The sequence below is a fragment of the Mixophyes fleayi genome, chromosome 6, assembly GCF_038048845.1.
Source record: "Mixophyes fleayi isolate aMixFle1 chromosome 6, aMixFle1.hap1, whole genome shotgun sequence".
Taxonomy (NCBI): domain Eukaryota; kingdom Metazoa; phylum Chordata; class Amphibia; order Anura; family Limnodynastidae; genus Mixophyes; species Mixophyes fleayi.
The window spans coordinates 189,720,437-189,733,810 of record NC_134407.1 but is presented as its reverse complement, the minus strand read 5'-3'; the positions used below and the strand labels follow the sequence as shown (position 1 = coordinate 189,733,810).

The window sequence follows — 13,374 nt, the reverse complement described above, 5'->3', positions numbered from 1 at the left end:
CAAGCTAGATTTCAGGACATCGACATTAAAGGAATCCTATTGGTTGGGATTGACTATAAAAGAACGGACTATGTACACTGTCCACACCCCCTGATGAAGTCACTTTGTGATGAAACGCGTTGGGCCCAATTAGAATAAGACACGTCACAGACCACGCCCCCTCTGACGCTGCGGAGTTTCTTTGGGCTATCTGAAGCCCGGCTAATTTGATCGTGGCTGGGATTTAGGAGCTGGAGACTGCCGTTGGATAGAGGAATGTGTGAACTGAAAGATACCTTTATAAGAGCGGTTCTAGCTTACAAAATGTGAGTGCTTTCTAACCCTATGTTCAAATCTAATAAATAGTTAAACGTACAACACCATGAGTTCTCTCTCTGCTCTCTCCCTATGGGCATTGTGATGAAGAGAGGAGCGAGTCTTTAAGAGGATTAACAGTATATCGTGTTGGTGCTTTTTGAAGCAAGTTGGCATATGATTCAAGGACTGTATGAAATAAAAAGGGTTGCATTGCTGAAAGTCCACTATCTGGAATATCGATATAGGTGGAATTAGAAGATTGGTATTTACACTGACTTTGGGACTGTTTATATTAACCACTCAATCCCTGTGTGTCTTTTCCCTTCCTCATTTGCACCTATCCTTCGTTGTGTATATTCGTTCTATTACTACGGTCATTGTTTGTTTAGTTCCAAAAAATAGGAACTGCCAGTTCTATTACTACGGTCATTGTTTGTGTAGTTCCAAAAAATAGGAACTGCCAGTTCTATTACTACGGTCATTGTTTGTGTAGTTCCAAAAAAGAGGAACTGCCATTTCTATTACTATGTTCTTTGTTTTTATAGTTCCAAAAAAGAGGAACTGCCATTTCTATTACTACGTTCTTTGTTTCTGTAGTTCCAAAAAAGAGTAACTGCCATTTCTATTACTATGTTCTTTGTTTCTGTAGTTCCAAAAAAGAGGAACTACCATTTCTATTACTATGTTCTTTGTTTTTATAGTTCCAAAAAAGAGGAAGTGCCATTTCTAATACTATGTTTTTTGTTTTTATCTGTGCAGTGGAATTCAGACCAGTTGAGGGTGATATATTGTGGCCCTGGTACCAAATTGGGTACCGGGGCCACTCCACTACGCAGTCCAGATAGATGCGTATCAGATATTAAACTACATTCAGTGTTGGGGCCAAATCCAAAATTAATGAAAATGACCTGTCAACATCAAAAACAAGAGGTATTCACGCGCTCGAACTACACCCTGAATATGCTGCAGAGGATGTAGGAGCAGCCATATGTGCAGTGGAATTTAGAACAGTTGAGGGAGGTATTGTGGCCCCGGTACCAAATTGGGTACCGGGGCCACTCCACTACGCAGTCCAGATAGATGCGTATCAGATATTAAAAAACGTTGACTGTTGCTGCCAAATCCGAAATTAATGAAAATGACCTGTCATCGTCAAAAACAAGAGGTATTGACGCGCTCGAACTACACCCTCTATATGCTGCAGAGGATGTAGGAGCAGGCAGCTGTGCAGTGGAATTGAGACCATTTGAAGGCGGAGGTATTGTGGCCCCGGTACCAAATTGGGTACCGGGCCCACTCCACTACGCAGTCCAGAAAGCTACCTCGGTGCAACATTTTGGACTAAAAACAATATTGTGAGGTGTTCAGAATAGACTGGAAATTAGTGGAAATGATTGTTATTGAATGTTATTGAGGTTAATAATAGCGCAGGAGTGGAAAACAACTAAAAAACAGGATTTTAGAGCTTTTTATGCTTTTTAAAAAATAAATCAGAACCCAAAACCCAAAATCAGAACCAAAACCTTTCGTCAGGTGTTTTGGCAAAACCAATCGGAACCCAAAACCTCAAGCTAAGCAAAACCCAAAACCCAAAACACTAAAAGTGCCCGGTGCACACCCCTAGTTTATGCAGACCTAATATATACGCAGCTCACAACCCCCTGGAGACGAACGGTGGACGCATGGCAAAGGGATATTCCCAGCATAAGTGATCCGGTCACTTTAACTTGTCACTTTGAACGTATTTGGAAATCACTGTCTACTTCTAGCCTCCAAGAAGTACATTTAAAAGTAGTTCATAGAGCATATATCCCACAAACAAGGCGCCGCTTTATGGTTGAGGGGGAATCTGGTTTCTGCCCGAAATGCAAGTCTCAAAAGGCAGACTGGCTGCATAACTTTTGGAGCTGCAGGAAGGTCAGGAGATTTTGGTATAAGCTGGTAAACTATATTAATCCCGTTTTTCAGTCACAGGTCACGCTGACTGCTGAACCTCTTTTGTTAGCTGATTTCACTATTTGGAAAGATCTTGTGCCATCCCCTGATTCCTTGGCAGCCCTGACGGTAATTGTAACAGTAGCGAAAAAGCTGATCCTAAGATACATTGGGTATCTCCGATTTCCCCGACTCTGGGAATGCTCAAGATGGAGATTCTGGATATTATATACTTAGACTGGAGAGCCACTCTCCCAGATATAGAAAAAGGCGGCCTGAGGTTTCAGAAAAAATGGGGCTTATATATCGAATCACTGGAACCACTGGTCCAGCAGAACATCTTTAGACTGTTTGAATACACTACCTGGTATCTACTGAGGCAATTAAGTTAGGGAGAGTAAGACTAAATATTTAGAATGATAACTAAAATCTCCTAAAAATTCTGAAGTCATAAAATTTTCTTTAACTAAAAGAAAGGTCTGACTGATTCCCCTATCCTTAACTTTCTAAAAGAACAACTATCCCCCCCCCTCCTTTCCCCCACCTTATTTTATTTTATTTTATTTTATTTCAGTTTACCTTGTTTTATTTCATTTCAATTGTTTTTTTATTTTCTAATAGTGCCTTGTATTGTTCAGTTACATTCGTATATACAAATACTCAAGATTACCTAAAATGTTTTCATAAATTCTTTTATATTGCAATTCTTTAGACAATATTACCATTTGATGTTGATATGTAATGCCAAAATGTCATGAAGATCTTATTTGTTATCGAAAACATTGGAGAATGTAACGGAAATATCTTCTTTGATTTCTTGACTTGATGTAGCTGTATTTGAGAAAAATATTCAATAAAAAGATTTGAAGAAAAAAAAAGGAAAGTTGTTTACATGTGTTTTTCTCTTTTTTTTTACTAATAGATCAGATGGTGGCAGCTTTGACTTGAACGTCTTAGGGATCTCTATTTCTACAGGTCTGAGTTTAGGAAGTGATGGATCTGGAAGACCCACCATTTCTGCTTCCGATTGCAGCGCCCACATCTCAGACATGCAGGTGCACTTTTCTGGCGGGTTTGAGTAAGTTACCTCTTTGTTTGTCCAATAATATAATGGTTTCCTGCACTGGGAGTATGCATGAGAGTTTCTTAAGTGAATGTAGACCATTTGTTTCCACAGCCCATACACCAAATAAGAGATATAGTATATTTTTTAATGTATTTGGTTTTTAGTGCCTTTTGCTGTTGTGCAAACACTGCTCATATTCTCAATGTATATTGCATGCAGAGAAGTGATCCCTATGACAAGTACACATTACATAGTTTCATTTTAGTTTATAGTGCCATTAACACAGATTGCATGCATGTATCTGCAACAGAGCAAGACTGCACTAGAAACTGCAATCTGGAAGATTTACACTTCTTATACACTTTAGGTGCTTTTTCGTGCTTTTTTATATGTGATTTAGAAAGAAAGTTGTCCTAAATGTTTTACATGAAAATTTATCTAAATTGAATAGGCCAATTTAGAAGAATGATCTTTTAATTAAAAATGATTTGGTGGTAAGTAATACAGATGGGAGAATCCATTTGGCCAATTCTGAAATTTGAGTAAATTTCACCGATCTTGGTATGCCAAATATTCAGCGAATTAATAAAAACCCACTGGAGAATTGGGCAACTGCAAAGGACCAGTGACCAGTTTGACTACAACTTGGATACTGCTGTTCTAACATTATTTCCTATAGTAATAACGGGAACCAGCTCTTTCCCCTTCACAGACCTCAGTGCTGGCCCTGGTTTCACATTACTGGCACTCTTTAAAGACAATAAATAAATAATTACTAAAACGGACAGCATGCTCCCCTCCACACATCATCAACCAGCCCCAGCGCCTGGGATGGCTTAACCCCTGCTATCAGGGCCATCTTAACAACATTATGGGCCCCCGGGCAAAGCAGTGCACTGGGGCCCCTAGATATAGATATAGATATATAGATGTATATAGATATATAGAGATAGAGATAGATAGATGTACCTGCTCAGTGACCCTTGAAGGTGTTTTTTGCAGGTTTTTTTTTTTTTGCAGGATTATTTATTCTCTTTAAGAGCCATGCCTATGGGGCACCCTTGCCCGTGGGGCCCCCGGGCAGCTGCCCATCGTGCCCAATGGATAAGATGGCCCTGCCTGCTATAGGTATATCTAATGCCAAGGTGTTCAGCACAAGGCACATACTTTTTTGGGTCACTGTACTGGGCTTAAGACCACTGAAGTAGACTCTCCAAAATTCTAGTTCACCACTTTATAAATAACCAAAAAGAAACATTTTCTTCTTTCTGGAGCTGTCATAATCCAAATGGAAACAAAACCCTTAAAAATCCCCCATTTAAAATGACCCACCTGCACACTAGCACTGACTGGTATGAAACGAGCATCACTCCCATTCATCAGCCAATAACTAGCGGCCAACGACTACAACAAATCAAGAAATATTTTTTATATTTAATAAAATGGTGAACAAGGTTTTAGGGAGTCTTTTATTCAATTGAAATAAATACTAAAATTGAGTATCTGACCACTGTTTATTATATTGGGCCACTGAGGTGGAAGTATGCATCTCCAAGAGTTCCAATCTTACTAATTATTGTGCCAGCATAGGATTGTCAGGAAGAGAGGGGGGCTGGTTGCCACTATGACGGGGGGCATGCTGTTTCTTTTAACATGCAGTGGGCAAAATAGATTACTTGAGATATCTTTTTTTACAGAATGTTATTGTAAAACATGTTAAAATGTTAGATAATATGTTGATACCATATTTGCAATTTTTTAATTTGTTAATCTTTTTATAGCTGGCTTATTAACCTCTTTGACGATAACATTGCATCATCATTAAGGAACACCATGCAAAATGAGGTATTTTCTATCATTGCACATTGCAGATATATCTTTAGTTTCCACCAGTTAAAGGACATATAAGTACATGTTATTACCTTTATGTAGCCCTGCTCCCATGTTTATAACTGTTACACAACAATGAAACACCACATCCTTGTTGGCTCTGTATATTTCTATGTATTGCACATTAATATTATTATTATTATTATTATTATTATTATTATTTTTATTATCATCATTATTATCAGCAGCCACATAATCCCTGAAAAAAAAATATTTTCATCTATATACTTCATTAAACACATTAGTACTTACATACTTGCTCTTTTAAAACTTCCCTATCATAGAGCAAATATCTATTTACTAAGTATATAGTAGCTGTGGTTAGCTTCTGATATCTGTGTCCAGCACTTGTGATTATGTACACATATGGGTTTCCTGCATTCTCTCCTTTATGTCTGACAATCTAATGCTAATCATTGTGTATATTCAGAGTTTGTATTTATGTTTCCTGTTTCCCTTTAGATTTGTCCACAGGTCATTGATGCAGTTAAAAATCAACTGGAGCCTGTTTTCCAAAGCCTGCCAGGTACTGAATTTCATACTCATACAATCACATACACACTAACTGAAGTAACCACTAATAGGCTTAAAGACTTAAAGTCAGTTATGCATAAGAAAATAAATGCCTCTCCCCCCACAATCACAAATTAATCACAAATTTCAAAACCCTTGTAATGATTGCATGTACAATGATAGGCCACACATTAAAACCACTTGCCTAATATTGTGTAGGTCACCCTCATGCCGCCAAAGCAGCACTGACCTGTTGAGGCATGGACTCCACAAGACCTCTGAAGGGGTCCTGTGGTATTTGACACCAAGCCGTTAGCAGCACTGTAATTTTCGAGGTGGAGCCTCCATGCCCTGACTTGTTTTCCCAGCACGTCCCACAAAAGCTCGATTGCATTGATATCTTGGGAATTTGAAGGACAAGTCAACATCTTGAACTCTTTGTCTTGCTCTTCAAACAATTCCTGAACAATTTTTGCATTGTGTCATGGCGCATTATCCTGCTGAAAGAGGCCACTGTCATAAGGGAATACTGTTGCTATGAAGGGGTGTACTTGTACTGCAACAATGTTTAGGTAGGTAGTACATGTTTTCCAGCTGAACATTGCCCAGAGAATCACAATGCCTTTTTCCCATAGTGCATCCCGGGGCCATCTATTCCCCAGGTAGACAATTCACATGCACTCGGCCATCCACATTATGTATAAGAAAAAGTGATTCCTCAGACCAGGCAACCTTTTTCCATTGCTCTATGGTCCAGATTGCGCTCACGTGCCCATTCTAGGCACTTTCGGTGGTGGACAAGGGTCAGCATGGGCACTCTGACCAAGCTGTGGCTACAAAACCCGATATGCCACAAGCTGCTATACCTATTTATCATAGCCAGCATTAATTTTTTAAGTAAATTTTGCTACAATAGCTCTTCTGTGGGATTGGACCAGACGGGCGAGCTTTTGCTATGTGCATCATTGAGCCTTGGGCGCCCATGACCCTGTCGCCAGGTTCACTGATTGTCCTTCCATGGACCATGTTTGGTAGGTACTAGCCACTGTATATCGGGAACACTCACAAGACCTGCTGTTTTGTAGATACTCTGACCCAGTCGTGTAGCCATTACATTTTGACCGTTGTCTCAGGCGCTCAGATCCTTATGCATGCACATTTTTCCTGCTTCCAAAACATCAATTTCAAGAACTAACTGTTCACTTGCTGCCTACTTTTAAAAATAAATGTAAAAGTGATTTAAAAAAACAAGAATTGGAAGTAGCTAAATTTGAAAAAGAAGCACCACAAGTTTGCTTAAAATATCTATCATCTAAAGGAAAATAAATAACATTTTTAACTTCATTGAAAAAGTGAAATACATAGAATTGTAATACATAATGATGAAAGATAAAGCATCATTATCATAATAACTTAGGGGTGTATTTAGTAAAAAAAAATAGTTCAACATTTAGTAAAATTCTTTCAACCCTTTCCTAATAAATACAACGCATAAACGTAGTTATTTGTAGAGTCTTTTTGTTTAGTTTTCATTTTATCAGAGAGCTTTGAAGTTCTTAATGGAATATAAATATTGAGGTCATAGTTTCCAGTTACATGTATTACTTTAATGAAGCCTGATGCAGAATATGTCACATATAATATTGGTATTTTCAGCATTGATGTTGGAAGCAGAAAGTACGAACTAGTTTTTTGGGCATGATACCATTGTAATTTTAACATGAGGATTATCTGCAGTTAGTTCAGGAAGCAATACAATGGAATAAATAATAAAATGGAATGAAGTTATATCACAAATTGTATCAGAGGAAATATATCTGCAGGTTAATATCCCATTTACAATGAATATATAATATGAGTAGGAGAAGTGTATGTATTTTTGGAGTGAAAGATAACCAATTCATATGAACATTATATGATAAATTCTATAGAAAGATGAGGGATCAATGGAATTGCAGAGGATGGCGAAAAATACAAAGATATGCTTTTTAGGTAGGACTGCTGCCCTAAAATGATAGTAGTCCCTAACTTTCTTTACCGGTTTCAAAACATCCACATTTTTTTACAAAGTGATTTTATATAGTTAAAGTTTTCTTTTTTGAAGTTTGTATGGTATAGAAAGAAGCCACAATCAGGTTAGGGAATAATGTTTAAAAAGAAACAGTTCAGCATATTATCTGCCACAAATTTGACACAGTATTAGGCATCGTTGAGTTTAGAGCACATCCAATATTGGATTACAAAAATAGTTCGGAAATTATGGGTGGAAAAATAAAATAGTCAGTGTTCCCTCTGTCAATGCAACTAGAGGCTTTGCATTTTTGCAACCCTGTATTTTATTTATTTAAATAGAGAAAACAGTATCCACTTCTTAAATATATATGTAGGGAAGATAATGGTAATTATTTTAAACATGTTAAATTTTAATTTGTCTAAACAATATTGAATTTTGGTAACTTGAAAGTCAACATCTTCTTTATTATAGAGATCTCCTTTGGGAAGGCTAGTACAAAATGTGAACTTTTTTTTAATTACCCCTTAAAGATATTAAATGAAGTACATCTAAATAAATATATATATATATATATATATATATATATATATATATATATATATATGTATATATTTGTAAATTTCTATACATGTTAAAGTGGGAACTAAAATCAAGGTCAGTAGAAGTATCCTAAGGGTCATTCATGAAGCTACAAATGTCGGCTAGTGCATCAAGAAGGCACTGATTGCAGAGGTGCAAAATTTTGCACTACTTATGGGAGATGGACTGATATGGGTAATTTTATCTCAGGGCAGTTTAGGTGAAGAAATGTGCCTAGTATCACATCAATATGCCAAGATGAGATTATATTATTGCTCATTTTGCAAGTGTTTCTAATTTAGTGGGTCGCTAGAAATCCTCTCCCCCCTGATTTTTACACATGTTTGAAAGTGAAGGAATCAAATTTTCGACTATATTGACACCCAGATGCAGAGCTTGTGTTATTTCTGTTTCAAGATGCAATTCTACCAATGTAATAAATATATTAAAAACTACTAATGTGAAGCATAAAGGGTGGGGTACGTTATTCTGACAAGTCTATTACCGACATCGAGTATATAGACAAATAAATTCTGATGACTATAACAGCAACATGGATTAAATGCAGACTTACATTAAAACAGACAGCGGACATTTCCGACGACACTGCCAACCAGACTGCTAGAAATTGTGAGCAGAGTGAAGGCCGGCACTTCACTTGCTCATCACGCAATAGAGCAACATTGAGAATTCTGTATTTAAAGCGGCACAGAAGTATTTCTGAAAAAAGGAAAATGAGTGTGTACATACAGTATATATGTGCAAGTCAGTCAACTATATGTGTCTCATATTTTGCAGTTAGTAAATGGCCTTTGTTGTGTTCTTTTCATATAAGACTTCCAGGTGTGTTTCATACTTAGACAGTTAGGTATCTATTACCTCAAGAAAATTGTTTAAGCTTCATGCAAATTGTAGTGTAGAAGTTTTTCAACTTTATAAAGTAAAATGATTAATGTTTCCCTACAAAAACTTTAGGATGGTGGTTCTATATGATTTCTAACACAGTGTGACAGTAGATATACTGTAGCCCTTTTAAAGATGACCTTTCTTGAACTAATGAAAAATTGTAATAACTTGAAATGCATTTCCCTTATTTATTTTTTTCAATTTTACACATCATTTAACAAAATAATAAGAGAGATGGTGGGTTATCCACTTTCTGTGACGTGCTACTGTTTGGTTCCTTTGCAAGTTTAGATGTTGTGTTTTATTTATATGGTAAAAGGAAATATTATAAGATAATATGAAGTATTTTGGGAATATGAAATCATGAAAATTTTACTTTTATGTTACCAATGAAAATATTATCTGTTGTACAGTTACAGCAAAAATTGACAACGTGGCAGCTATTGATTATTCACTTTTGGTGCCTCCAACTGTGACGGCTGAAAGTCTGGATGTGCAGTTGAAGGTACAGTGTGAAGTAGATAGAACTAAGATGGTTTATAGCTAAGCCTTAGGCCAAGGAAAAGGTCAGGTGGATATATACATGTTTCAGCTATACACTGTACATAGTAATGCACAAGAAGCTCTACATATTTCAATGCATAAAATCCCATTAAACACAGCCACCAGCAGTAATAAAACACACATTAACATATTAAGTAGTAATGTATGTAACATTGAGGAGCAAAAAGTTGGATACTTAGGCGGCATGAATAGCTTAAGGTGAACAGCGGCTTTATTTATTTATTCTGCTTCACTATAGAAAGGCAACTTATTCCTTAGTCTCTATTATACATTAAGTAAAATAGTTACAAATGACAGTTTGTAGTACTGCTTAATCAATATAACAGTTTTAGTTCAATGGGAATGCCCCAATAGTTACAGCATTTTAAAGCACATTGTATAGCTGCTAGGTGCAAAGTGTGGTGGTCGAGACTGATGGGAAATTCTTCCCTTACCTTGTCCTCCAGACACGAGTCAGTTTCTTTTCTGTTTGGATATCCGGTGGTCAGGAGATAAATACTTCAATGAAAGGGACAAGGATTGGTCAAACAACTTGGGTTTATTGAGAATGCGGTAAGGATAGTTTTGGTAAGCCACCGCGCCACTGACCCCTTCAGCTCAATGTTAATGACAAAATAATCGTTTGATCAGCATAGAGCACAATAGCATTTAACATATAACATCTTCAATATCAATAAATCAATTTTTAGGTAAATCACATAACATTAACATCCATCTAACACATTTGGTGCACCAATATTATCCCTGGTAACGTTACCATATTTTACACTCAGTCCTAGGCTGACCTGTGCACAGGAATTTTGTAGTGTTTAAATGTCCTGCAGAGGTTTCCAGAAGGATTAACAATCCCGATTAAGTCCCTGTACTTTCTCTCTAAAGGGTAGATGTTAAACTGTAAGCAGTGTTAAAGATTATAACAAAACACAGGACTGTTGCTCAATTCAGTCACAAGATGGCGCTGTTCTCTCATCACTCTTCCCTCTGACGCTGGGGTGTGTGCAGTACACTGCAGGCTAGGATTTTATCTTGAAAAGGTTCTGCAGTTCGTGGAGACTGTCTTGGACGCCCCACTGTGTGTCTCCAGCCGTTCTCCAGCCGTGTGTGCTGGCAATGTCATCAGTTCCAGCAGCAGATCAGTCTCTCATGTCAGCTTCCCCTTTCTTGTTGCTATACCAAACACTCCTCCTTCCTGCATATCATCCTGGGTACGTCTTTTCAGTTCAACTGTCCTTCCCACTGTGTCTTTCTCAGCCTCTAGAAACCCCTTGTAGCCCTGCATTTTAAAAGCGTTTATGCACTTCCTCTGTGCTGTTCAACAGGACTTTGGGGCACCACAAAAGCAGCTAAAATAGTATCTTAATACAGAAATGCACAAGCACAACCGTAAAACACGGAATTGCAGAGATGGCCGCTAATCGGTATTGGCGCAACTGAAAATGGAGTGGCTGAGTCTAACGTACCCCTGGTATTTACCAGGGACCCCCGCAAGGGGGTTGGGGCTTAGCTGCAGAGGGTGCGCAGGTCGCGGTTCTCAAAGACAGTCATTGGTGTAGCGACGGTAGTAGACAGCATAGTCAATCAATCCAAATCAAATCCAACCGAGCAGTACAGTACACAGGGAGGATCCAGAGAGAAGTCAGGTCAAGCCAAATAGTCAAACCAGCCAGGCAGCGAGGTACCAAAACGAAACACAGAAGGATAGTGTCACTCACCGGACCGTGAGTGCCTCTTCCCGGACATTTAGGAACCGTGGCCGTCCACCATCCTGAGGGTCTGCGCATGCGCAGCCCTTTTCTATACTTCAGTGTATACCCCTTTAACTTAATTGGCAGATCAGGCAACCTCCCTATATTAAGCACCTGTGGTCACTACCACGTTGCCTGATCTTGGAGTCTCATTCCTCATGAGTCTCTGAAGGTGTTCCTGTATTACTTGTGTATTCAGTGCTGCTGATTCCTGTGGTTTCCAAAACCACTTCTACTACTGTGGTTCCATACCACTTCTACCATCAACTTTATCATCATGACTGTTTGCTGATTCCTATCCGCTGCCTCCGTGCACTACAGTCTTCTACACTACTTCAACGTTATTTTATATCAATGTGACTGTTTGCTCATTGCTATCCGCTGCCTCCGTGCACTCCAGCTTTTACCTCACTCACCTGCTTCTCATCGTGACTGCCAGCTGATTGCTATCCGCTGCCTCTGTGCACTACAGTCTCCTGCTTGCAATTCGCCTGTGTTCAACATCGTGACTGCCAGCTGACTGCTATCCGCTGCCTCTGTGCACTACAGTCTCCTGCTTACAACTCGCCTGTGTTCAACATCGTGACTGCCAGCTGATTACTATCCGCTGCCTCCGTGCACTACACTCTCATCTCATCTTTGCTGTGACTTCCTCGAGACTGCCGCTTTTCATTACCATCTGCTACACTTCGTGATCTACAGTTCCTGCCCTGCGCTGCACTCCTGTTTCCCATCGCTGTTGGTTCCTGTGGTTGCTACTGGTTACCTCCGTGTGCCGCTGAGTCCTGCCGCTGTGGTCAGCGCTATCGTCCATCTCCTGCTGATCCACTCTCCACGCCTTCACGTGTTCCACTGGCCTCTACCCTCCTGTCAGCATTGGATTTGTATCTCTTCTACTACCCTCTGCTGGATCATCTCCATTCTCCTGGGTTTCCTATGAGTCCAGTTCCACGTGTTGCTGACTCCTGTGGATTCGTGTCCCTGTCGGTCTACTCACCTGTGCGCTGCACCTGCTAGACCGCTGCTTCACCTATCCAGGGACTTCCTATCCAGTCGGCCTCCAGCCGCTCAGGTACCGCTGCAATCCCATCTGACTGCTACTGCTGAACCACGGTATGCATACTTCTCATTGACTGTGCTGTGTATTGCATATCTTGCTGGACTGTGTTTGGTTCTCTCTGGAGTCTGCTATCCGCTGAGTCTATTGCCATCATTGACTGTGTTATCATTGTGCTGGACTACTTCAAGAGACTTTCTAGATTGCAGACCTGATCAGTCATTTATATATATGTATATCCATATTGTGCATATTACTGTGGATCGTGTATAAGGTGCCTGTGTATATCCTGTGTTGCAGTCTTCCCCCGTGCACCTCCTCACATATATATTCAGTGGTACAACTTGCTGATGTCAGACCACTGACTCCTGTTTACAGTTTCACCTGTTCCAGTATCCTCTCACATAGCAGTGGTACAACTTGCTAACGCAGACCACTGACTCCCCGGATACCTCCATTTGGATTCCATTCCTTCACTCAGACAGCGGTACAACTTGCTATCCGCAGACCGCTGACTCTCATCACCTCCTCGTTTCTGTTGGACATTCCTCCTCACTATAGCAGTGGTACAACTTGCTACCGCAGACCACTGACTACCTTCACGTGTCCTTTGTCCATACAGTTCCTCGTGTATTACTACCTCCATATTGCCAGTGCTGCTAGTCATAGACTTTCCTGAGCATCTCATCATCTGCTATTTCCTGTTCCGTGATCACCCTGCTACCAGAGTACCATATTACCACCTATACTGCTCTGGTAAGCCTATCATCTGGTGATCCCTGGGTAAAGACTCCTAGTGCCCGTGACA

General features: G+C 39.4%; 2 protein-coding genes across 2 annotated transcripts in view; both read left to right on the top strand.

Annotated features, from left to right (window-relative positions):
* The window catches only part of LOC142094976 (uncharacterized), a 218,906-nt gene that overhangs the window by 89,715 nt on the left and 115,817 nt on the right, over window positions 1-13,374 (top strand). The window lies entirely within an intron of this gene.
* Window positions 1-13,374, top strand: part of BPIFB1 (BPI fold containing family B member 1) — a 79,545-nt gene that overhangs the window by 30,130 nt on the left and 36,041 nt on the right. Inside the window, exons 5-8 of the mRNA XM_075177662.1 lie at window positions 3,155-3,310; window positions 5,080-5,143; window positions 5,651-5,714; window positions 9,614-9,705. Coding sequence (XP_075033763.1) covers window positions 3,155-3,310; window positions 5,080-5,143; window positions 5,651-5,714; window positions 9,614-9,705 — 376 coding nt within the window. The remainder of the gene's footprint in view (window positions 1-3,154; window positions 3,311-5,079; window positions 5,144-5,650; window positions 5,715-9,613; window positions 9,706-13,374) is intronic.